At 42.9% G+C, this 27,436-nt stretch overlaps 1 protein-coding gene across 1 annotated transcript in view; it reads right to left on the bottom strand.

The window, feature by feature from the left end:
• Positions 1–27,436, bottom strand: part of LOC126423034 (uncharacterized) — a 130,170-nt gene that overhangs the window by 13,802 nt on the left and 88,932 nt on the right. The window contains exon 4 of the mRNA XM_050087250.1: positions 11,816–12,150. Within this exon, the coding sequence (XP_049943207.1) occupies positions 11,816–12,150 (335 nt within the window). The remainder of the gene's footprint in view (positions 1–11,815; positions 12,151–27,436) is intronic.

Genomic DNA, 27,436 nt, shown 5'->3' with positions numbered 1-27,436 from the left:
TGTAAAGATGTTTAGACATTATTTATTCTGTTCTGTTTTAATGCTCATGAGTGAAGTTGATGTTTCGATAGTTATTCTGATCTCTGATGTATGTACTCATGTCATAATTACTGTAACACTGATGTATATGTTATTTCGATTCTTTTGTAAAGCCTGTTTTACTACAAATTTTATCTGTATTGTTATGTTCTTTAATGATGTATTTCGTACCTTTGTAATTGTATTCTCATGTTATAAAATTGTAATTGACACCAGTTCATCAAATTAAGTACCTTGTAAGTTACATTTCACTGCACACGTTTCTGTTGGTCATAGTATATGGACAATATGTGAGAAGTAGGGAGTGATAGTGTTTGCACGTGTGTTAATAATTCAGCAAGTGACTGGATACCAGCATTGCTGGTTCTAAGGACATTTCAAAAAAATTTTTTGTGAGTGGACAAGTGGTGGTTTATGGACTTGCTATATTCTCTGCAAGACTCTTCGATGGTGATTGTGCACCTGCACAGTCGCAACAGATGGCTGCTGGCCGTCTCTACAAGGACTACAGTGGGTCTACTCTGTGATGACCTACCTACCAATATTCTTCAAAACTTCGACTGACTCTGCGGTGGGCTTGCTCTGTTGTGGTCCATTACCTGTCTGCATGTCAAGAGTCAGCACTGTCTTTCCGTTGGAAGGACAACACTACTTCTTCAAGACTGCATGGAAATCCACTACTTCCATGTGCATTTTCTTTTACTGCTCAGACTTTGAGAAAAAAAAACACTGCAATTTTACTGTGATGAACGATCAGGACTGTCTTTATGGACTGTGAGAAAATTTTAGCTTTTGACCAACATTGTATCAATAAGTGTGTGCATTTGATTGCTTTGTTATTGTAATTATGAAAATTTTTTTTCAAATCTGTATTGGCCACTGCCCAAAACAATTTGTAAAATTTTTTGTGGGGAGCATGGGGGCTATGTAAGTAGGCTGTTTATGATTTCTTATTGGCAACGTTACGTAGCGCTCTGTACGAAAATCACTGGCTGTGCTGTGTGCAGTCTGTGGCTAGTTCGCATTGTTGTCTGCCATTGTAGTGTTGGGCAGCTGGATGTTAACAGCGCGTAGCGTTGCGCAGTTGGAGGTGAGCCGCCAGCAGTGGTGGATGTGGGGAGAGAAACGGCGGAGTCTGGAAATTTTTATGACTGGATGTCATGAACTCCTATGTATATTATGATTTTTCAACACTATTAAGGTAAATACATTGTTTGTTCTCTATTAAAATCTTTCATTTGCTAACTATGCCTATCAGTAGTTAGTGCCTTCCGTAGTTTGAATCTTTTATTTAGCTGGCAGTAGTGGCACTCGCTGTATTGCAGTAGTTCCAGTAACGAAGATTTTTGTGAGGTAAGTGATTTGTGAAAGGTATAGGTTAATGTTAGTCAGGGCCATTCTTTTGTAGGGATTTTTTTGAAAGTCAGATTGCGTTGCGCTAATAATATTGTGTGTCAGTTTCAGCACAGTCTTGTATAATTTTTCCAAGGGGATGTTTCAATGGAAGCGAGGCTAAAGAAAAATCAAGACACTTTCGTAGGATTTGTCGACCTGGAAAAAGCGTTCGACAATATAAAGTGGTGCAAGCTGTTCGACACTCTGAAAAAAGTTGGGGTAAGCTATAGGGAGAGACGGGTGATATACAATATGTACAACAACCAAGAGGGAATAATAAGAGTGGACGATCAAGAACGAAGTGCTCGTATTAAGAATGGTGTAAGACAAGGCTGTAGCCTTTCGCCCCTACTCTTCAATCTGTACATCGAGGAAGCAATGATGGAAATAAAAGAAAGGTTCAGGAGTGGAATTAAAATACAAGATGAAAGGATATCAATGATACGATTCGCTGATGGCATTGCTATCCTGACTGAAAGTGAAGAAGAATTAAATGATCTGCTGAACGGAATGAACAGTCTAATGAGTACACAGTATGGTTTGAGAGTAAATCAGAGAAAGACGAAGGTAATGAGAAGTAGTAGAAATGAGAACAGCGAGAAACTTAACATCAGGATTGATGGTCACGAAGTCAATGAGGTTAAGGAATTCTGCTACCTTGGCAGTAAAATAAACAATGACGGACGGAGCAAGGAGGACATCAAAAGCAGACTCGCTATGGCAAAAAAGGCATTTCTGGCCAAGAGAAGTCTACTAATATCAAATACCGGCCTTAATTTGAGGAAGAAATTTCTGAGGATGTACGTCTGGAGTACAGAATTGTATGGTAGTGAAACATGGACTGTGGGAAAACCGGAACAGAGGAGAATCGAAGCATTTGAGATGTGGTGCTATAGACGAATGTTGAAAATTAGGTGGACTGATAAGGTAAGGAATGAAGAGGTTCTGCTCAGAATCGGAGAGGAAAGGAATATGTGGAAAACACTGATAAGGAGAAGGGACAGGATGATAGGACATCTGCTAAGACATGAGGGAATGACTTCCATGGTACTAGAGGGAGCTGTAGAGGGCAAAAACTGTAGAGGGAGACAGAGATTGGAATACGTCAAGCAAATAATTGAGGACGTAGGTTGCAAGTGCTACTCTGAGATGAAGAGGTTAGCACAGGAAAGGAATTCGTGGCGGGCCGCATCAAACCAGTCAGTAGACTGATAGACTGATGGCCAAAAAAAAAAAAAAAAAATCCCTGTAATTGGCTGGCCTGGTCAGAGTCCTGACCTGAATCCTATAGAACACCTTTGGGATGTTTTGGAACGTCGATTTCGTGCCAGGTCTCGCGGACCGACACCGAGAGCTCACGTCAGTGCAGCACTCCATGAAGAATGGGCTGCCTTTCCCCATTAAACCTTCCAGCACCTGACTGAACGTATGCCTGCGAGAGTGGAATCTGTCATCAAGGCTAAAGGTGAGCCAACACCCTATTGAATTCTAGCGTTACCGATGGAGGGTGCTACGAACTTGTACGTCATTTTTAGCCAGGTGTCTGGATACTTTTGATCGCATAGTCTAATTCCTATCATTCAACGGTCGTTGCCAACGTCAGCACACTACGCCGTCGCTGTCGTAAGTAAAATTTAATCGTTTTTTGTTTCATATGAAATAGAAATGGCTTTCGTTGAATAGTGTTCTTCAGACTTAAATGCATCTGAGTGTGAACTGCTCGATTAAAATACATTTAAGTACTGAATATGAACACAAACAAAAGCAATATATATCTCGCATTTAATAGCTAGCACCATGCTAGCAGGTTTTGACAGTATTGGTATTCAGCTATATTATACGTTGCCACGGAATGTGTATGTAATTCTGCTTTGAATGGTGTTGCTTCTTGCAACTGAATTCCATGCATTTCATAGCCTCTTGCAGTGTATGGATGTAGATGTAGATTAGTAGGCACTATGTTTTCTAGCCTTGGTGACTAGAACAATCTTCCTTGTGAATGCTAAAAATACAACAATAGTTAAGCAAATGTTTTCACACATTATTAACAAGTACTGCGAACATTATACTGTAGCACAAGTCAATGAAAATTTCGGTGGCTTCCTTAAAATGGAGAGTACGAAAAACGGATGGTGACAAAAATAACGTAGTACACGAGCAATATACCTACTACAGTGCATTTAAATCGAGCAATTCAGACACGGATTAATGAGCAGTTATAAATAGATATGAGTCCACAGAATACCATGTGACGATACCATTTTCTTTTTGATATGAAACAAAAACAAATATGGAGTCATTTACTCCATCCAGTATCACGGATGAGAGCAAACGTTAAGCATAGTACGAGATACATATTTACGATGCAATTCAAAGACTGCAATATGGATAAGAATGTCGTAATCAAGAACATAATTTCCAGGTGATAACAGCGACACGATTGGAACTGCGATACTGGATTTTACAAATAAGTACACTTTACCACCAGACCCATGCATCAAGTATGATGAAAACTATTATATCTGGTGCTGGTGTTTCGAAAAACAATAACTCGGATTTCCGCGCTATATTCCTAGTGTTCAAAGTTTGCTGCCAAATCACTTTTAGCACTGCTGTCATAACATGGGTCTTGCACTTCTGATATTTTGGTGCTGTGAGCTGCGCATGCGACGGCGTAGTTAGCGCTTCTTAGAGTAACAACCAATACGGTGAACACTTTCAGGCTGAGTTCACACGAGCCGGAAGTTAGCAGAACGGCAGCTGTGCAGTAAATGGATATACTGTTAGGGCGCACGAGATAGATGCCGTAGTCCACACGTGGTGGAACATCTGCAGTTGCGGAATTTTGCCGCTTGCCAGCCTGATCACCCATATCGGAGTGGAAATCACACGGCGGCAGCTGCGTCCTTTTACGAAAACCAACTGGGCAGTTTTTGCGGGCGGTGCGGTAGGTGTGCGAAGAGGGACCGGCTGACTGCAATCTGTGCTCGGAGCAAAGTGACCAGCTGACAGCAGACAGTGTTACCTCATCCATTCAGTGTTTTTGTCTCGAAATATGGAAGAAACCAACACATAAATTCAGGACAACTTTGTAGGTAGGGCAACCACAGCTATGAGTAGTGATTTTGGGTATTAACTCCTTCTACTGTATTTAGTCTTTTATTATTGGTTGGATCACTAACGGTTTCGTTACAATGAAAGGCACATCTTCAGGTGAACTTACGACTAAACATTATAGCCGAATCGCTCGGAACCTGTTTACCCAACATTCGTTGTCCCTCAGAACAACAGAATAAAACAGCCGGATTCCGATATAGTGGATGGGTCTGTTTGTTAGATCTATACAGAGTACTATTTATATATTTGGCACTAATATAATCGTATGTGCATATGAATTAAATTTAGATTTTTAGCAGGGATCCCGTGAGAACCAGATGATTCATTCCTTTTCATTTTTAGAATTTCTTTCTTCGCCTTCTCTTGCAAAAATGGACAAACTGCTCCCGTCTCCACCGTATGTTTCTCTACTTCAGTTCCGCAAATCTCTGTGTTCATCGAATTCGTCTTCGGCAGTATCGTCTGGGAAGAGTGTTGACATCTGTGATTGTGCGGATAGCCTCCAGTTTTTTGACATGTTGCCGTATGGTCGTTTTAGAGTTGATAACATTGTCGGAGATTTTACCTATTGACAGACGATTTTATACGGCGAAAACCACGAATCAAGATGCAAGTCTTGTACCGCGAATCGGTTCCAGTTCTGTTCTTGTCTGCCACAGTTGGTCTTTAAATTGCTACTTAAGATCTGCCCAGTATGAAAGATCATTGTTTGATGTCGGAGAGAAAACAGCGTTCCATTGGGTTGAGGTTGGAGCTGCGGGATGACCATTCCATTTCAGGAATGTTTTTACCCACAAACCGTTGTCTCACTCATGCTGCTTTATGACGTACTGCATTATTGTGTTGATTCGAACACTCTTCGTTTGCGAACTGTTCCTCTACTGTGCGCATGACACAACTTCGTAATTTGTGTACATATTCTAATGCATTTAGAGTTTTTTTTAACACAAGCCATTGACTCACAGATGCTGTTTTACGACCTTTTGCGTTGTCTCGCTGATACAAATGATCATCGTTTACGGCTGTTCTCCTACTGTACGCAGTAGACAATACCGCAAAACGTTTTCATATCCTTTCACATTTATCGTTTCCTTAAGCACAATAAGGGGTCTGCACGCTATGCGAGAAAAACACCCTCACATCGTAACGTCACCTCCTCTGTACTTCACATTTGACACTATAGTTGCTAGTCAGTAACATTTAGCAGGTATTACCCGAATCCAAAACCTCCCAACGGATTGTCACAGGATGCAGCGTGCTTCATCAGTTCAAGTCATTCGTTTCCATTCAGCGGCTGTCCAATGGCGCAGGTCTTCTCAGCACCTGGATTATAAGGAGATCCTCGATCACAGCACCCCATTCACATTAACTCACTACACACAGTCATTGGGCTAATTGGACTGCAGGTAGCACTTTAGCACTCATGAGTGATTTCTTCGGCTGATTTCATGTAAAAACAACCACCCTTAGCAACGCTCGAAGGCTACTGTCGCCAGAGCCAGAGATCTGCCACCTCTTTGTTTACCTATGGTTGTAGCTTCGACTTTCCACTTCACAATAACGTCACCAGCACTCGACGTAGGCCGCTAGACAAGAGTTGAAATGTCCCTAATGGATCTGTTACTCGGGTGACATCCATAACTAGTCCACCTTTAAAACCACCGAGATGTCCTCAGCGATTCACTTTGCTTCTACTGCTCCTCTACTGACAACACCATACTCCCCGCTTCCTTTTACACTAGCGGGCACCACTGTCGTGATATCTTGTGGTGAAAACCGCAATTCATAGCAGTTTCTGGAGAGTTTTCAACATACAATTTATATTGTTAAGATCAGTTTGGATTCCGTAGAAATGTTGCAACACATGAGGCAATACTGATCCTACGAAGTGTCTTAGAAAATAGATTAAGGAAAAGCAAACCTACGTTTCTAGCATTTGTAGAAAAATTCGGAATAGGAATTAAAAATCCATGGAGAAAGCTTTTGACAATGCTGACTGGAATACTCTCTTTCAAATTCTGAATGTCGCAGGGGTAAAATACAGGGAGCGAAGGGCTATTTACAATTTGTACAGAAACCAGATGGCAGTTACAAGAGTCGAGGAGCATGAAAGGGAAGCAGTGGTTGGGAAGGGAGTGAGACAGGGTTGTAGCCTATCCCCAATGTTATTCAATCTGTATGTTGAGCAAGCAGTAAAGGAAACTGTGATGTCACCGCCAGACACCACACTTGCTAGGTGGTAGCTTAAATCGGCCGCGGTCCATTAGTACATGTCGGACCCGCGTGTCGCCACTGTGTGATCGCAGACCGAGCGCCACCACAAGGCAGGTCTCGAGATACGGAATAGCACTCGCCCCAGTTGTACGACGACATTGCTAGCGACTATACGGACAAAGCCTTTGCTCTCATTTGCCGAGAGACAGTTAGAATAGCCTTCCGCTAAGTCCATGGCTACGACCTAGCAAGGTGCCATTAGCCTTACATAGTTTGAGAGTTATCATATAAATGTCTCAAGAAGAACGATGTATACAACAATGATTAAAAGTTAAGTCTGTTCCAGACTTCACGCCAGTCGGCGTGTGTGTACGCGTGCCTTTCTTTCGGCTCCCTTCTCAATGTGGCGTAGCTAGCTTGTTACGCCACAACAGAAACAAAAGAAAAATTCGGAGTAGGAATTAAAATCCATGGAGAATAAATTAAAACTTTGAGGTTCGCCGATGACATTGTATTTCTGTCAGAGACAGCAAAGCAGGAAGTGCAGCTGAAGGGAATGGACAGTGTCTTGAAAGGAGGACACAAGATGAACATCAACAAAAGCAAAACGAGGATGATGGATTGTAGTCGAATTAAATCGGGTGATGCTGAGGGAATTAGATTAGGAAATGAGACGCTTAAAGTAGTAAATGAGTTTTGCTATTTGGGGAGCAAAATAACTGATGATGGTCGAAGTAGAGAGGATATAAAATGTAGATTGGCAATGGCAAGGAAACCGTTTCTGAAGAAGAGAAATTTGGTGATATCGAGTATAGATTTAAGTGTTAGGAAGTCGTTTCTGAAAATATTTGTATGGAGTGTAGCCATGTATGGAAGTGAAACATGGACGATAAATAGTTTAGATAAGAAGAGAATAGAGGCTTTCGAAATATGGTGCTACAGAATAATGCTGAAGATTAGATGGGTAAATCACATAACTAATGAGGAGGTATTGAATAGAATTGGAGAGAAGAGAAATTTATGACACAATTTGACTAGAAGAAGGGATCGGTTGGTAGGGCATATTCTGAGGCATCAAGGGATCACCTATTTAGTATTGGAGGGCAGCGTGGAGGGTAAAAAACGTACAGGGAGACCAAGAGATGAATACACTGAGCAGATTCAGAAGGATGCAGGTTAGAATAGGTACTGGGAGATGAAGAGACATGCACAGGATAGAGCAGCGTGGAGAGCTGCGTCAAACCAGTCTCTGGACTGAAGACCACAACAACAACAACAACAACAACAACAATACATATTGCTAATCTGCAAAAACGCAGTAAAAGACGTCTGAGCTGTGTTGCGATTCGCGTTGGTGCTGTTTGCAAGTTTCCGCCCTCCGTTGGAGGCCAGACCGTATCGTTAGTTGGAATGGTTGCGGTTGTTTCCGTTATTCTCGTGTGGACTGGCGCCACTCCGTTTTTCAGGCGTTGCCTGTCCGCTAGTGGCAGCAGCGGCGGTTATCAGTATGTAGTAACTGTTGCCCTATATTTGGGGCGACGTCGTTGTTTTTCCGAGTGGTGTGAGGGTGGAGTCGGTTGGGGAGTGAGGAGGAGCCAGATCCACGCAGTGCGAGAACACGCCGAGACCGCTGCCGGAGCACATGGACTGCCGCATCAAAGGGCTGTGATCACGAGGGGGCACGACCTCGTCGTAAACCGGATCCTGCAACCTTTAAGATGAGTGCACTTGAATGCGAGTAGGGAGACTCCCATCTTTGTGATATCCCGTGATTTTCCAGTGATTTGGGTCGTCTTGCTGCTCGTAATGTCGCTGAGGCGAAGAGCAGGGAGTGAAGTGATTGGGGAAGGTGGATCTTATTAGCTTCCCTCGAATTCTTATTACTATTCACTGCGTTCAGTTTGTTACAGTTTGTTAAGTTCAACCAGCGGTATTTTTCCTGCATGGAGGCCGCTAACGCCCCAGTTACTTGCCCTGGGGTTAGTGTATGTAACGGCAGAATACGTTTCCTCGCCTTGCCTCTGCTGTCCGGTAAGGCGTGTAGTTTTGACAACTTTCTTGATTTTAGGCCGGTTGGTGAGTTTTCTACTCTGGTGGTAGTGATTCCTTTCTCGTTCTGTGTGCTCTATTCTGGGGATGTAGTGCAGACCGCCAGTTCCAGCTTTGGCGTAATGCTCCATCGTTGCATTTGGTTTGTCGGACGTCAGGTAGCTTCAGCAAGTTATCATTAGTCATTCGTTGGGCTGCCTGGACTAGTCTGAGTCACCATCTTGTGAAGTGAATGCAACTCTTGGCTGCCTGTCTCATCGCTCGCGAAAGTGTTTGTTCTCAGAGGTCGATTTCAGGAGCACTGTCTGTGACTGGTCCTTGTGATATATTATTATATTATTTATTATAATACCTTATAATGGCTACATTGAAGGTTATGTATGCCTTGTTAATAATTCTTTTCGCCTTCTGGAATAAATCTAGCAGTGTAAGGGTTGTCTTATAAGGTTTACCATCATTTTATTTCACCCGTTTGGTGATCAGTTGCTTGTTTATTTCATATTTATTTTATTTATTTATTTATTTATTGTTTCGTGGGACCAAATTAAGGAGAAGTCTCCATGGTCATGGAACAAGTCAATACATGAAATTATAACACGATATTAGAAACAGATAAAATGAAATATAAAAAACATATTCAGGTGACAAGTAAGTTTAAATAAAGAAAATCAACAATGTAACACCGGAATTTGCTAAATTTTTTAGATTTCCAGGAGCTCCTCGACAGAATAGAAGGAGTGAGCCATGAGGAAACTCTTCAGTTTGGACTTAAAAGAGTTTGGGCTACTGCTAAGATTTTTGAGTTCTTGTGGTAGCTTATTGAAAATGGATGCAGCAGAATACTGCACTCCTTTCTGCACAAGAGTCAAGGAAGTGCATTCCACATGCAGATTGGATTTCTGCCTAGTATTAACTGAGTGAAAGCTGCTAACTCTTGGGAATAGGCTAACATTGCAAACAACAAACGACATTAAAGAAAATATATACTGTGAGGGCAATGTCAGAATTCCCAGACTATTGAATAGGGGTCGACAAGACGTTCTCGAACTTACACCACATATAGCTCGAACAGCCCGTTTTTGAGCCAAAAATACCCTTTTTGAATCAGAAACATTACCCCAAAAAATAATACCATACGACATAAGCATATGAAAATATGCGAAGTAGATTACTTTTCGTGTTGAAGTGTCACTTGTTTCAGATACTGTTCTAATAGTAAATAAAGCAGCATTTAGTTTCTGAACAAGATCCTGGACATGGGCTTTCCACAACAGCTTACTATCTATCCGAACGCCTAGGAACTTGAACTGTTCCGTCTCGCTTATAATATGCCCATTCTGTCTGATCAAAATATCGGTTCTTGTTGAATTGTGAGTTAGAAACTGTAAAAACTGAGTCTTATTGTGATTTAACATCAAATTATTTTCCACAAGCCACGAACTTATTTCATGAACTACATTATTTGATACTGTTTCAATATTACACACAAGATCCTTCACTACCAAGCTGGTGTCATCAGCAAACAGAAATATTTTTGAATCACCTGTAATACTAGAAGGCATATCATTTATATAAATAAGAAACAGCAGTGGACCCAGCACCGACCCTTGGGGAACGCCCCACTTAACAGTGCCCCATTGGGACTGAATATCACTACCACTCTCAATATTGCGGAGAATTACCTTCTGCTTTCTGTTCTTAAGGTAAGAGGCGAACCAATTGTAAGCTACTCCCCTTACTCCATAATGGTCCAACTTCTGCAGTAACATTTTGTGGTCAACACAGTCAAAAGCCTTCGTTAAATCAAAGAAAACTCCTAGCGTTCGCAACCTTTTATTTAATCCGTCCAAAACCTCACAGAGAAAAGAGAATATAGCATTTTCAGTTGTTAAACCATTTCTAAAACCAAACTGAACATTTGACAGCAAATTATGTGAATTTAAATACTCCAGTAACCTTGTATATGCAACCTTCTCGATAACTTTAGCAAACACCGATGGCATGGAAATAGGTCTATAATTGTCAATATTATCCCTGTCTCCCTTTTTATAAAGTGGCTTCACTACCGAGTACTTTAATCGGTCAGGAAACCGACCACTCCTAAAGGAAAAGTTACAGATATGGCTAAGTACTGGGCTAACATACATAGAACAATACTTCAGTATTCTGCTAGATACCCCGTCATATCCATGAGAGTTCTTGGTCTTGGTGATTTAATTATTAACTCAATCTCCCTCTTGTCAGTATCATGGAGGAGCATTTCAGGTAACAGTCTCAGAACACTTTTTTCTAAGAGCGCAATATGATTCCCTGTTGGTTCAAATGGTTCAAATGGCTCTGAGCACTATGGGACTTAACATCTATGGTCATCAGTCCCCTAGAACTTAGAACTACTTAAACCTAACTAACCTAAGGACAGCACACAACACCCAGCCATCACGAGGCAGAGAAAATCACTGACCCCGCCGGGAATCGAACCCGGGAACCCGGGCGTGGGAAGCGAGAACGCTACCGCACGACCACGAGATGCGGGCAATTCCCTGTTGGGACTAGGTTTCTATTCAGTTCACCTGCTAAATTAACCTTTGCTATTGTATTTGTTTTTTAAGACAGGTTGCCAAATTTGCTCCAGGTAAATGCCGGGATAGTTCCTTTGAAAGGGCACGGCCGACTTCCTTCCCCCTCCTTCCCTAATCTGGTGAGAGCGATGACCTCGCTGTCTGGTCTGTTTCCCCAAACAACCCCCAACATACTTTTTGCTGCCTTTGGGAATGATGTAATACCGAAACGCGAAAGACGATTTATCCAATAGAGAGCTAGGCAGAGACAAGTGAAGTTTCAAGTCAACATTATCGTTGATGATTTTATATTGTATTAGCAGTATTATAATTGGTGTTCAGACCCAAAACCGTAGATATTCTCCACCTAAACATGTCGTTGACGGAATGGGAGTACTTGCACCCAATGGCTGGCAATGTGCCTCTGTTTAGAGCGGACTTACCGGCGCACGACCTGCCGGTGCCAGTGGTCGAGGATGCCGGCCTGCAGCAGGCGGCGCTGCACCACCTCGAAGGCCGGCCTCAGCGGGGAGCCCTTGCGGAAGGCCACGCCCACGGGGTAGCGCAGCACGCACTCCCTGCACAGCCGCAGGCGGCGCAGCACGCCGGCGTCCGCGGAGTTCAGAGGGTCGCCCTTCTCCTGGAAGAACGGCTCGCCGCCCAGCTCCATCCAGAGGCCCGGCACCGCATACCTGCCTCCAGACAGCCGCTCCAGCCGCGTCTTCAGGCCGCGGTCCTCCAAGCGGAAATACGCCGCCAGCTGCCGATGGTTCTCCAGCTGTCGTTGTATCATACGTTTACTTGTTATGTTCCAATAAATTCACTTCGCTTCACATGTCCAGTCTATATTGACACAGCACTTTATCAGTGGGCTACTGAAGTCGACGCTTCACTTTAAATATTAGTGAACCGTCAATTTACTTTCACAATCTTTTCTTAAGGAATTTACTTTATTTACTAGCGATTCATCAACAACATTAACACATTTAATCACAGTAGGTGATCGTGGAAGTAGTTGCCAGGGAGTAACCGATGAAAATGAAATTACCTTTAACAAATGGGAATTTTATTCATAAAAGTCTTTTCAAAAACAGATTTAAAAATTATAAGCAGAAAAGCACCCTCGAAATATCAAGTTACAATTTTATTTAGAGGCAGAAAGAACAGTATTGACAGTCTGAGCCTTCGGGCTGAGAAGCTTGCCGCTCCCTCTCAACACAGCCGTAGTCACAACCGCTCACAACAACCTCTGAAAGACTACACTGGTGCAAATCTGCAACACACCAGATTACTTTAAACTAAAAATTTTAACAACTCACACAAACACATTAACTATGCAACCCGTAAGAGGGATGGAAATGGTACAAACACACACACTAAGAGATTATTTGCCACCGAAAGTGCAATTTGTTTTTAAAAGGACATTTACGGTGGAAGGGTGGCAACTTTATAAAAATTACTATTTAAATAAAACTCATGAAATTCAGACTTACATCAAATGTACAACATGCTCTACATTACACATATACTGCCTCGCAAGATTATAGGCAAGATAAAAACATATTTCAGGAATTCGGCCTTTACACCTTAATTCTATAAATTCGTTAACACCGAATCAGAGAAACATGACAGAGGCAGCTATTAACGTATGGCAGATTGACGGGGGGATTACTGAACAACCTGAACCGCAGATTTCTCTAACCCTCCCCAACTCCACAAGGGAAAAACGGAACACCCAATTCACAAATAACCACCTTCCCGCGGGTGGGTAAACGGAGAAGAGTGGTGGGACGACCCCAAACCAAAGCGGCTGGTGACCTCACCAAGAAAACAAGTAGAATTTAACAAGTAAATGAAACAACATATCTCCAATCACTTAACTTCCAATAAACTACAATTTCTGGCGAAGACTGGGCGCAGCACCCCCAACGCTCTCCCGAACCGTCCGCTGCCAGCCGCTTCAACGGACGCAGGAAGGCGCGCCGATCTCTCGTCTCGCGGCGTCGCAGCTCGCCCCGGCCAGCCCGATGTCATGGTTCCGCTCCTGTTGCTTTCTTGTGGACCGCGAAGCCACTACCCCTTTCTATACGGCGCTGCCCACTGGACTCACGTGGGGACCTCACATGCGCCGACGCTCAAGGCGAACAAGTCATCTCGTGTCTCAGTGCGCGACCAACCGCCAATGACCGTTGCCCGAACAACTCGAGCAGATTGGCGTCCTAACGCGCAGACTCAGATGCAGTAACTCAGCCCCAACCTGGCGACCACTAGCTAAGTTCTGTTACCGGCGGAGTGGCAAGACTTTCATTTTCTAGCTTAAAGTTTGATCAAAACAACAGACATACTCGCACTCCGACGACAGACAGACACTAACTACCGCACAAATGCGAACGAGAGACAGACCAGCAACTGGTGACGCGAGACTGACCTAGCCTCACTACGACTGACCAATTGCCGAGCTGATAGCGCCCCTTAAATGCTCGTGAACAGGCAACCTTTCCACTTTCCCACCAGAGGGAGACACCAAAGCTGCGATTGCCACAGCGGCGCCACCGCCACAAACAGAGGGCGACTGCTTCACACAACGCCCTGCGGCGCGCTCTTCAAACAGCAATTTTTTTTTTTTTTACCACGGCTCAATTAGGTTAGATTAAATGTATGTTTTGTTCCATATATGGATTACTGAGATCCTTGGGGGAAGAAGTCACGGCCAAACTATTCCAGCCGTTGTGTAAGATACATTGACAAGCCAAAGAAACTCGTACACCTGCTTAATATCGTGTAGGGCACCCGCGATCACGCAGAAGTGCCGCAATACGACTCGTCTAATGTCTGAAGTAGTGCTGGATTCAACTGACACCATGAATCTTGCAGGGCTGTCCATAAATCCGTTAGAGTAAAAGGGGTTGGGGATCTATTGTGAACAGTACGTTGCAAAGCATCCCAGATATACTCAATAATTTCATGTCTGGGGAGTTTGGGGGCCAGCGGAAGTGTTTAAAATCAGGTTTCTACAGTCTCTGTAGCAATTCTGTATGTTTGGGGTGTCGCATTGTCCTGTTGGAATTTCCCAAGTCCGTCGGAATGCACAATGGACACGAAAGGATGCATGTAATCAGACAGGATGCTTAAGTACGTGTCACCTGTCAGTGTCTTATCTAGACGTATCAGTGGCCCCATATCACTCCAACTGCACACGCCCTGCACCATTACAGAGCCTGCACCAGCTTGAACAGTCCCCTGTTGACAAGCAGGGTCCATGGATTCATGAGGTTTTCTCCATAACCATACACTTCCATCTGCTCGAGACAGTTTTAAACGAGACTCGTCCGACCAGGCAACGCGTTTCCATAGCAGGTGTTGATGGGCCCAGACTGGGCGTAAAGCTCTGTGTCGAGCAGCCATCAAGGGTACACGAGTGGGCCTTCGGCTCAGAAAGTCCATATCGATTATGTTTCGTTGAATGGTTCGCACACTGACACATGTTGATGGCCCAGCATTCAGAGCTCCAGCAATTTGAGGAAGAGTTGCACTTATGTCACGTTGAAGGATTCTCTTCAGTTCTCTTTGGTCCCGTTCTTGCAGGATCTTTTTCCCCGCGCAGCGATGTCACAGTTCTGACATTTTACCTGATTCCTGCTGTTCTCAGTACCCTCAAACTAACTTAAATCTTGATAACTTGTCATTGCAGTAGAAGTAACCGATCTAACAATTGCGCCAGGCACTTGTTGTCTTATATAGGCGCTGCAGACCACTGCGCCGTATACTGCCTGTTTACAGATGTCTGTATTTGAATACATATGCCTATACCAGTTTGGCGCTGCAGTGTATATGTGTCAGGACATACACCCTCAGATGTAATACACTGCTCAAAGGAAGAAGGGGAACATGATTTTGCTCGTCTGTCATACTCCATTGAGCAACAATTGAGGACTGGATATGACACGAAATTATACTTCTACCTTTCACATATCATATGCACAATAAAACATCATTACATCCTCCATCGATTACATAAAAAGAAACGAAATGTCTGACAGCCGCCGAAGACAAACTGGAAACAATAATTCGTCCCATCAACCTGGGTGTTTTTCATTGGACTTCATGAACTTCAGTAACGTGTATGCCCTTCGTGAGCACTTACCACTGCCTGACAACTACGTGGCGTGCTCCATAATCGTCTACGGAGATCACCTTGTCGTAGTCGGCCCTGATAGCTGAATGGTCAGTTTGACGGACTGCCGTCCTAAGGGGCCGGGTTTCAATTCCCGGCTATGTCTGGGACTTTCTCCACTCAGGGACTGGGTGTCGTGTTGTCTTGATGAAGACATTTCATCCCCATTCGGTGCGCAGGTCTCCCAATGTGGCGTTGAATGTAATAAGGCCTGCACCAAGGCGGCCGGACCTGCTCCGTAAGGGGCCTCCCGACCAATGACGCCAAACGCTCATTTCCATTTCCATACCTTCTCGTATTCATTCACATTTTTCAATGAAAGCCCATGACTGTTGTTGGAGAGTATGTGGTGGAACAGGCCGATCACGGACACGTCTGTCAAGTGTGACCCACAGATGCAAGATGCGGTTTAGGTCGGAACTCACCGCCAGCTACTCGATTACTTCAATATCGAGGCCTCGCGTAGCGTAGTATGTGGATACACCCTGGCATTAGAAGGAATTCAGGGCCATCACCGTATTCACCAACCGCCTCACGGAGCACCAGGATCTGTTCGATGTAATGCCTGACAGTAAGGCAACCATGGACAATGACAAGACAGCTGACAATACTAAAGCCTCTTTCCAACGTCAAAGAACCTTGGGAATCTGTCTATTTCCTAGACACCATTTGGCAGGTACCGCTCACCACAGGACCTTGACTCAAAGGATGTTTAAACTCGCCTGTGAACAGCACGTTTCGCCAGCGACGAAGTTGCCAGTTGACATGGTCACGGCCGAATTGTAGGCTGGCTACAAGATGTTGTCATGTCAACCGTGGTACTCTACCAGGATATCTGGATCGTAATGTCCTTCCTCGCAGCCTGTTCATTCCAGTTTGATGCTACACAGCGACGCTGATGGTGCTTGTGAGATAATCTTACAGTGATTTGGCCATGTCCGTACGCCTCCTTAAATCAGAGATGACCAATAACGTGTGGTTATAATGCGTCGGCGACCTTGTCCAACTCGCCTTGTGTACTGACCTGTCGCCCTGTAGAGCGTCGACAACCTGCGGATGGCACATGGAGAGGATATTGACATCTGCAGTAACATAACCGAGATTGCATACTTTTTGCATCAAACAGACCGCCCTTCCAACTTGCACTGCATTAAGATATCGAATCGCGGGCACTTTGTAAACTACAACGCCAACAGATGACAACTGCCATATGTGTGTGTACCTCACGAGTAAATACTGGGGCGCCGATATTCCTTCCGAGGGATCTCCTGACACTTTAATGCATAGCACAGCCGGTATGTGTGAAATTATTTTAATTATTGCCTACACTGAAATCTAAGATCTCAAGCCTTGCATTTAGATCACAGGTACCACCTGTATCAAAATAGATTTAACATACACTGAGACAGGTGTTGTCTTGCTCATTGAACGATCCGCACCTAAAGACTGGAAAGTTGCACTAGTCACACCAGTACTCAAGAAAGGAAAAGGGAGTAATCCGCTGAATTACAGACACTTATTACTGACGTCGGTTTGCAGTAGGATTTTGAAACATACACAGTATTAGAACATTATGAATTACATCGAAAAAAACGAATTATTGACAAGTACCCATCACAAATTCAGAAAATATCGTTCATGTGAAACACAACCAGCTCTTTATTCTCACAAATTAATGAGAGCTATCGACAGGAGATGTCAAATTGATTGCATATTTTAAGATTTCCATATGGCTTTTGATACCGTTTCTCACAAGCGATTTCCAGTCAAATAGGGTGACTATGGGGTTTGGTGTCACTTGTGCAACTGGATTCGTAATTCCCTGTTAGAAAGGTCGCAGTTCGTAGTAACTGACGGAAAGTAAGTGAGTAAAACTGAAGTAATATCTAGCGTTCCTCCAAGGAGAGTTATAGGTCCTTGCTGTTTCTGATGTTCATGAACCATTTAGGAGACAGTCTGGGCAGACCTCTCAGTCTGTTAGCAAACGATGACGTCATTTTCCGCCTTCTAAAGCCGTAAGATGATCAAAACTAGTTGCAAAATGATTCAGACAAGATACCTGTATGGTGCAAAAAATGGCAATTGACTAAGTAATAAAAAGTGTGAAGTCATCCACATGAATACTAGATGAAGTCCGTTAAATTTCGGTTACTCGATAAATCAGACAAATCTAAAGGCTGTGAATTCAGTTAGATGCTTAGGGATTACAGTTACAATTAATTTTAACTGGAAGGATCACATAAATAGTATTGCGAGAAAAGCGAACCAAAGACTGCGATTATGACTTTCCTGGAGACTAGAAATCTACTCTGTAGGAATCAGCATGGGTTTCGAAAAAGACGCTCGTGTGAAACCCAGCTCGCGCTATTCGTCCACGAGACTCAGAGGGCCATAGACACGGGTTCACAGGTAGATGCCGTGACTCCCGCAAGGCGTTCGATACAGTTCCCCACAGTCGTTTAATGAACAAAGTAAGAGCATATGGACTATCAGACCAATTGTTTGATTGGATTGAGGAGTTCCTAGATAACAGAACGCAGCATGTCATTCTCAATGGAGAGAAGTCTTCCGAAGTAAGAGTGATTTCAGGTGTGCCACAGGGGAGTGTCATGGGACCGTTGGTGTTCACAATATACATAAATGACCTGGTGGATGACATCGGAAGTTCACTGAGGCTTTTTGCAGATGATGCTGTGGTGTATCGATAGGTTGTAACAATGGAAAATTGTACTAAAATGCAGGAGGATCTGCAGCGAATTGACGCATGGTACAGGAAATGGCAATTAAATCTCAATGTAGACAAGTGTAATGTGCTGCGAATACATAGAAAGATAGATCCCTTATCATTTAGCTACAAAATAGCAGGTCAACAACTGGAAGCAGTTAATTGCATAAATTATCTGGGAGTACGCATTAGGAGTGATTTGAAATGGAATGATCATATAAAGTTGATCGTCGGTAAAGCAGATCCCAGACTGAGATTCATTGGAAGAATCCTAAGGAAATGCAATCCGAAAACAAAGGAAGTAGGTTACATTACACTTGTTCGCCCACTGCTTGAATATTGCTCACCAGTGTGGGATACGTACCCGATAGGGTTGATAGAAGAGACAAATGGTTCAAATGGCTCTGAGCACTATGGGACTTAACAGCTGTGGTCATCAGTCCCCTAGAACTTAGAACTACTTAAACCTAACTAACCTAAGGACATCACACACATCCACGCACGAGGCAGGATTCGAACCTGCGACCGTAGCAGTCGCGCAGTTCCGGACTGCGCGCCTAGAACCGCGAGACCACCGCGGCCGGCGATAGAAGAGACAGAGAAGATCCAACGGAGAGCAGCGCGCTTCGTTACAGGATCATTTAGTAATCGCGAAAGCGTTACGGAGATGATAGATAAACTCCAGTGGAAGACTCTGCAGGAGAGACGCTCAGTAGCTCGGTACGGGCTTTTGTTAAAGTTTCGAGAACATACCTTCACCGAAAAGTCCAGCAGTATATTGCTCCATCCTACGTATATCTCGCGAAGAGACCATGAGGATAAAATCAGAGATATTAGAGCCCACACAGAAGCATACAGACAATCCTTCTTTCCACGAACAATACGAGACTGGAATAGAAGGGAGAACCGATAAAGGTACTCAGGGTACCCTCCGCCACACACCGTCAGGTGGCTTGCGGAGTATGGATGAAGATGTAGATGTAGAACACAGAAAATGTAACAGGTCTATCAAGGAAACTGCTTACACTATGCTTGTCCATCCTCTTCTGTAGTGTTGATGTGCGGTGTGGGATCCAGGCCAGATAGGATTCACCGAGGACCTCGAGAAAGCTCAAAGAAGGACAGCTCGCTCTGTAATATTGCGGAATAGGTGAACTGGGCTGTTAGTCATTAAAACGACGGTGTTTTTCATTGCAGCAAGATCTGCTCATGAAATCAGCAGCTTTCTCTGACGAATGAGAAAATATTTAGTTGGTGCCCAACTACGCAGGAAGAAATGATCGTCATAATAAAATAAGACCTCGCACGGAAAGATTTAAGAATTACTTTTTCTTGTTCGCTGTTAGAAAATGGAGCGGTAGAGACGTAGCTGGCAGGCGTTTCGATTAATCCTCTGCCAGGCACTTAGTTGTGAATGCAGAGTTGTCATGCAGACGTAGATGTAGAAAACAGCTAGTGTGATCTATTGAAGGGGGTGACCAATCTTTTGTCCAGTGAGTGGAATGAAGCTAAAGCTCCGCCAAATCTGCCTATAGCACCGACCGGCCGCCGTGTTAGCCTCTACCAGTGAAATCATTCGGATGTTGTACGGCGGGGCTTGGGGTCCGCACATCGGTCGTTGTCAGCTTCCCAGGCGTTGTGGCCGCTACTTCTCACCCAATTAGCTACTGAGTTGGCCTCAAGAGGCTTGGGACACTTTGTGCCAGTCCTCCCACGAAGAATAAGTCCGTGGCTATGACAAGAATGGAACGTGGGCCCTCCGCTCAGCAGCCAGACACACTGACCATTTAGATAAGGAAGTGCACGACTGATTTACACTCATGTGACAAAAGTTACGGGATAACGATACGCACATATACGGATGGAGGTAATATCGAGTGCACTAGGTATAAAAGTGCACTGTGGTAGCGGAGCTGTTATTTGTACCCATGTGATTCGTGTGAATAGGTTACGGACTTGATTATGGCCGCACGACGGGGATTATCAGACCTTGAACGCGGATTAGTAGTTGGAGCTAGAAGCATCCGACGTTACATTTCGGAAATCGTAGAGGAATTCAATCCACAGCGTCAAGAGTGTGCCGAGAGTATCAAATTTCAGGCATTACCTCCCACCACGGACAACGCAGTGGCCAGCGGCGTTCATTTGACGTCCGATAGCAGCAGCGTTTGCAAAGGGTTGTCTACGGTATCCGTTAGGAGAGTGCGTCATAATTTGGCGTTAAGTGCTATGGCAGCAGACGATCGACGAGAACACCTTTGCTAACAGCACGACATCGCCCGTAGCGCATCTCCTGGGTTGGTGATCGTACTGGTTGGACCCTCAGCGACTGTAAAACAGTTGCCTAGTCGGATGAGTTTAGATTTGAGTTGGTATCAGCGGATTGTAGGGTTCGAGTGTGTCGAACATCTCGCGAAGCCATGGATCCATATTGTCAACAAGGCATTGTGCAAGCTGCTGTTGGTTCTATAATTGAGTGGGTTGCGTTTGCATGGAACTGACTGGATCGTCTAGTCCAACTGAACAGATCGTTGACTCGAAATGGTTACGTTCGTCTACTCTGACACAATTTGCAGCCATTCAAGGGCTTCACGTTCCGAAAAAACGATGGGATTCTTGTGGATGAGTATGTGCCATGCTACTGGACTGCACTTTTTTTGAGATTTGTTTGAAGAACTTTCTGGACAGTTGGAGATAATAGTTTGGACCTTACCATCGAAGATTTAGGGGACGTAATCGAGAGGTAGGAATTAAAATCAATGGAGAAGAAACAAGAACCTTGAGGTTTGCCGATGACGTTGTAATTCTGTCAGATACAGCAAAGGACCTGGAAGAGCAATCGAACGGAATGGACAGTGTCTTGAAAGGAGGATAGAAGATGAACATCAACTAAAGCAAAACGAGGATAATGGAATGTAGTATAATTGAATCAGGCGCTGCTGAGGAAATTAGATTAGGAAATGAGACAAAGTAGTAGATGAATTTTGCTATTTGGAGGGCAAAGTAACTGATGATGGTCTAAGTAGAGAGAATATAAAATATAGGCTGGCAAAAGCAAGGAAAGCGTTTATGAAGAAGAGAAATTTGTTAACATCGAGCATAGATGTGTCAGGAAGTCTTATCTGAAAGTGTTTGTATGGGGTGTAGCCATGTATGGAAGTGAAGCATGGACGATAAATAGTTTAGATAAGAAGAGAATAGAGGCTTTCGAAATGTGGTGCTACAGAAGAATGCTGAAGATTAGATGGATAGATCAAGTGAGTAACGAGGAGGTACTGAATAGAATTGGGGAGAAGAATTTGTGGCACAACTTGACTAGAAGAAGGGGTCGGTTGAAAGGACATGTCATGAGGCATCAAGGTATCACCAATTAAGTATTTGAGGGCAGCTTGGAGGGTAAAAATCGTAGAGGGAGACCAAGAGATCGATACACTAAGCAGATTCAGAAGGATGTAGGTTGCAGTAGGTACTAGGAGATGAAGCAGCTCGAACAGGATAGGGTAGCATGGAAAGCTACATCAAACCAGTCTCTGGGCTGCATCTACATCTATATCTGCATCTGCGTGATTACTCTGCTATTCACAGTAAACTGCCAGGCAGAAGGTTCAATGAACCAACTTCAAGCTATCTCTCTACCGTTCCACTCTCGAACGACACGCGGAATAAACGAGCATTTCAATTTTTCTGTGCGAGCCCTGAGTTCTCGTATTTTATCGTGATGATCATTTCTCCCTACGTAGGTGGGTGCCAACAGAATGTTTTCGCAATCGGAGGAGAAAACTGGTGACTGAATTGATCCCGTCGCAACGAAAAACGCCTTTGATTTAATGATTGCCACTCCAATTCACGTATGATGTCTGCGACACAGTCTCCCCTATTTCGCGATAATACAAAACGAGCTGCCCTTCTTTGTACTTCCTCGATGTCATACGTTAGTCCCACTTGATGCGGATCCCACACCGTACAGCAATACTCCAGAATAGGGCGGACAAGCGTCATGTAAGCAGTCTCTTTGGTAGACCTGTTTCACATTCTGAGTGTTCTGCCAATGAATCGCAGTCTTTGGTTTGCTCTACCCGCAAAATTATCTATATGATCGTTAAAATTTAGGTTATTTTTAATCGTAATCCCTAAGTATTTAGTTGAATTTACAGCCCTCAGATATGTGTGACTTATCAAGTAATCGAAATTTAGCTGAATTCTTTTAGTACTCATGTGAATAACTTCACACTTTTCTTTATTCAGGGTCAGTTGTACTTTTCGCACCATACAGACATCTTATCTAAAGCATATTGCAAGTCGTTTTCATCATCTGATGACTTTACAAGACGGTAAATGATATCATCATCTGCAAACAACCTCATACGGCTACTCAGATTGTCTCCTATGTCATTAATATAGATCATGACCAATGGAGGACCTATAACACTTCCTTGGGGAACGCCGGATATTACGTATGTTTTACTCAATGACTTCCCGTCTATTACTGCGAACTGTGACCTTTCTGAAAGGAAATCACGAATCCAGTCGCACAGCTGAGGCGATATTCCATAGGCACGCAGTTTGGTTAGAAGAGGCTTGTAAAGAACGTTATCGAATGCCTTCTGGAAATCTAAAAATACGGAATCAATTTGACAGCCTGCGACCGAACCGCCGAATCTTTCCATCAGTAAATGGGGTATGTTCTCAACTGACTCGGTTGTTTTAACCCCTCCACTGATGGAATGACCCGCTTCCTACTTCCGTATGTATAAAGCCAATACGGACTTGTAGCTGTCACGCCTTTGCGCTTACTGCTACGTATTTTAACCATAAATAGCTCAGCCCTAATGGTAAGAGGTAGTAGTGAATACACGTTATTAGTCTTTGAAGACAGCACAGCTGCCACAAGCTCAGATAACTTTTACTCCACTCTTACCCTCGCCATTGCACCACATTAACTAGGTGCTACATGGACCTTGCTAAATTCACTTGCGTATACATTTTTGACCGTTACTCGCCAGTATTTACCTATTGGATTATTACACTCTTAACCGGACTATTTCCCAAAGAGCTGTGATGATTGAACGGGTTCGATCCACGGCCTACAGTGCCCTACAGTTCACACGGTAGCACTGCCTACCTGACCCACTTAACTTGGTAGTGAGCTTATGTATCCAATCACCACTGCTAGCAGCAGTGGATAATCCTATCAGCACGACGAGAGCAGCAGACTTACCGTCGAATCCTCCTGAAAATACTTATAACTACGGTCGCCAGCTCTGAAGGAGCAAAAGAATAAATCAATTTTTTGGCTCGTTTCAAAGTGAAACGGCTTGAGTTGAATTTAAACTTAATTCTGAATATTACTATTTCTGATCATTCTAGGTGATTCTACAAAGCAAATACTCTCTCAATTTCTGTGAGTTGGCTTGGTAATTACCACCAAGACAATTTATGCAACTTAGGTTAACAAAATTCTATCCTTCAACTTATTTAATGATTTTGGATATTACTCTTTGGACAATTGATATAGAATTAGTTAAGTGACTTTACTTGAAAGTAACTATAAATAGGCGACTCATTCTGGTGTGACCATTGCTCTTTTCAACATTCTTATACGCTAAAGTATTCTACAACCAAAAGAATTGTAAATGAAAGAGGCGATGGTGGCCTCAGTCTGATTTCACTACACTATGTTTGAGGTTACTACACCTTACAATGAACAACATGCGTCGTAATTTTACTCATTACTATATTCTGTCCTCTGCATAAAAGAAAACTGGTATTCTCCTTTTATATGGATACAAAGTTCGACTTAACAATTGCAAGCAGTCTTGCCTTGGGTAGACGTGTCGGTGCTGGTGGTGAGATGCATGTGGCTAACGCAGCTCTTCACGCCTCATGCCCTCAATGGCGGCTGGAACTACGAGCTGTAGCACTCGTATAAGCTACTGCACGTCCGCTATAAAATCTGGGCGCAGGAACTCTTACAATCAGCCCCAGTGGCATAGAGACGGCTTCGACTACCATTCGTCGCGTTCTACTCCACAAACGGCGACGATATTCGCCTCTTCGCTGTTGCACAATCACTTTTGCGTGAGCGCAGTTACGCACGTCCGGTCACGTCAACACTCCCCAGGCCATTTCATTGTTCAGTCCCTGTGTCTCCATCAACCTCTAGCTACGCTCGTATCACCAAGAGTGGGGGCGTTCCCCTACCACCTTTTCACCGAAATCATTTATTATTTAAGAATATTGATCTTTATTACCCTGGAGTTCATACCAGTCATAATAACTTACTATTAGCGCCTTATAACATTAAATCATACAGTAATAACTTATAATTACCAAGAAAAATAATACATTTGACTCCGAGAGCTTAGTGCATTGTCTGACAGGCAGCGCTAATTCCCAGTTTCGCCAATAGATGGCATCAGGGTGCACTCCCTGGCAGTCTCACACCAGCGCGCCCGTTTCCGACGCGCGAGCTCCGAATTACTGTCAGCCCACCATCATTTCAGTTCCGTTACACATGCCCCACTTCTTATTGAAGTATCTAACAGTGATAATTCAATAAGAAGTCTCTCCTATAATGAATCTGAAATTTTCGTTAAGCTTTTACCAAGGGTTTTCCATTTCTTACTGATACACCTCGGTACTTATATTACTTATTTAAAATTAAACACCAATTCTTTCTATCTTTCCTGCTAAGCATTACATAAATGATTAACATATATTATTTCCAATTTTCTTTCTTCTAAACACAGTACACTTTAAACATCTTTTTTACAAAAATTTTAAATACACTTCTTTTATCTCAGGCAAGTAAAACACACGTTATGCGCCTATGACTTTATAGCCCGTCCTTTTCACTTTACCTCCTCACTTTTCTACCTCTTCCACAACACTTATTTACACATCTATTAAGGCTTTCTTAGAAGCTCAGTCTTTCCCAGTCTGTTTAGTCTCTACTTAAACTAGAAGTTTCATTAGAATACTGCAACATATTTTAGTGAACATTTACCTTTCACATAGAACAAAAGAAACAAAACTATTTACATATTGGTTTACTTTAATATTTATTTATATATTTATTTTCAATCTGGTAGAATTCGTGGTTCATACCTTTTGAGATCCACTATGTTTCTTACTCCCAGGCGTTTGCCTGTTAATGGGTACTCTAAATAATAAGCATTCACATTGGGTATGGACACTATTTTAAATGGTCCATTATATATATATTTAAATTTGCTGATCTCATTATTAATTTCACTTGACTTTTCATGTGTTTTTACAAGAACGAGATCACCTATTTTGAATTTAGGATTCCTTACTTTTTCGTCATGACGACGAATTCTCGCATCTGTTTGTTTTCTCATCTTGTCTTTTACTAAGTTCTTTTTACTATCATAATGTAATTCAACTCTATCTGGAAATTCTAGTAGGTCTTCTACTACACTTTTACTTCTCGTCTTTTTCAGGATTTCTTCTGGAGTAAATCCAGTGCTCTCGTTTGTTAATGAATTCATGATTTCTTCGAATTCACTCACATACATGCCCCACTTCTTGTGGTTACTATGGCAGTACGTCCTAAATAATCGACCTATCTCACGCATATATCTTTCTGCCGGATTGCTTGATGGGTGATAAGCTGAGATATGTACCACTTCTACCTGTTTCTCAGTTATCCCATCCTTCCACATTTTTGAGCAAAACTGAACACCATTATCTGATAGTATTCTCTTTGGCTTCCCTACTTTCACAAAATAATCACACACCATTTTATCATACACAGCTCTGGCAGTAGCTTTTCTCAAGGGATATAGCTTTATATACTTTGAGAAAAGTTCAACTGCTACAAATATGTACACAAAACCCCCCATGGTTTTCGGTAATGGTCCAAAGATATCTACTGCTACTATTTCTAATACTTCATCAGGTTTTATTGATTGCATGGGCCCTTGATTAGTTGCATTTGTTACTTTCGCCTTTTGGCATAGATCACAAGATCTTATCCTCTGTGCTACCCTTCGTGCCATGTTGTTAAAGGTAATGCATTCATCTAACTTATCGGTACACTTCCGTGCACCACAATGGCCATATGCCAAGTGAACATAATCTATCAGCACTTCAGTGTGTTGTTCCGGCCAACATACTCTCCACTTCCCTGGATTATTTAATCTTTGAAGATACAGTACACCTTTATGTATTTTATATGAAGCCCTTATGTTAGTTGCGTCCGGATTGTCAAACTTGACCTTTACCGACTTGAGTGCATCATCATCACTTTGATATCTTCGCATATTCCGACATATTTCCCTAATTTTTTCTCTTCCTTCCGCTTTTTTGAAGTAATTCACCTCAAAAACATCTTCCCTATTCTTTACACTTTCTAGTGTCTCACATCCTTCCGGTAATCTCGACAAAGCATCCGGTACTGCATGTTCTTTCCCTTTAACATACTTGATCTCTGTATCAAATTGTTGTAAAAACGGCGCCCATCTGGTCAACCTGTTATGTAACAATCTGCAGTCCTTCAAAAATATTAAAGCTTTGTGGTCTGTATGGACCACAGTCTTATGTCCCCATAAGAAAAGTTGAAATTTCCTAAAACCCCATACTATAGCTAAAGCCTCCTTCTCTGAAACCGTATAGTTTCTTTCATACTTAGACATGGTTCTACTCGCAAATGCTATTTGTTTATGAGTTTTTTCCCCATCTATCATTACCTCCTGAAATATGGATACTCCCAATCCATAATCTGAACTATCTGTTGCCATGTGGAATGGTTCACACAGGTCAGGGTGCCATAACTTTATGTTTTTAGCCAAATTGTCTTTTAGCCGGTTGAATGCTGTTTCACATTCCTCAGTCCATATATACACACTGTTCTTCTTAAGTAGGTTGTTCAGATGTGGGCTATTGAACACCTGATCATCCACATACTTACGATAAAAGGAACAAAGTCCTATAAACGACTTTAGTTGTTTTTTATTCTTGGGAGCCGGACAATTTCTTATTGCTTTAACTTTATCGGGATCCTTTTCAATTCCCTCTGGTGTTACTATGTGACCTAAAAACTTTATTTCTTTCTTCACAAACTCGCATTTTTTCAGGTTCAGGGTCATTCCTCCTTTAATTAAAGCTTTGAACACCCTGTCGCATAACTCCATGTGCTCTTCC

Source organism: Schistocerca serialis, chromosome 1, assembly GCF_023864345.2.
Source record: "Schistocerca serialis cubense isolate TAMUIC-IGC-003099 chromosome 1, iqSchSeri2.2, whole genome shotgun sequence".
NCBI classification, from domain to species: domain Eukaryota; kingdom Metazoa; phylum Arthropoda; class Insecta; order Orthoptera; family Acrididae; genus Schistocerca; species Schistocerca serialis.
The sequence above is the reverse complement of the archived record's forward strand: the minus strand, read 5'-3'. Positions and strand labels throughout refer to the sequence as shown.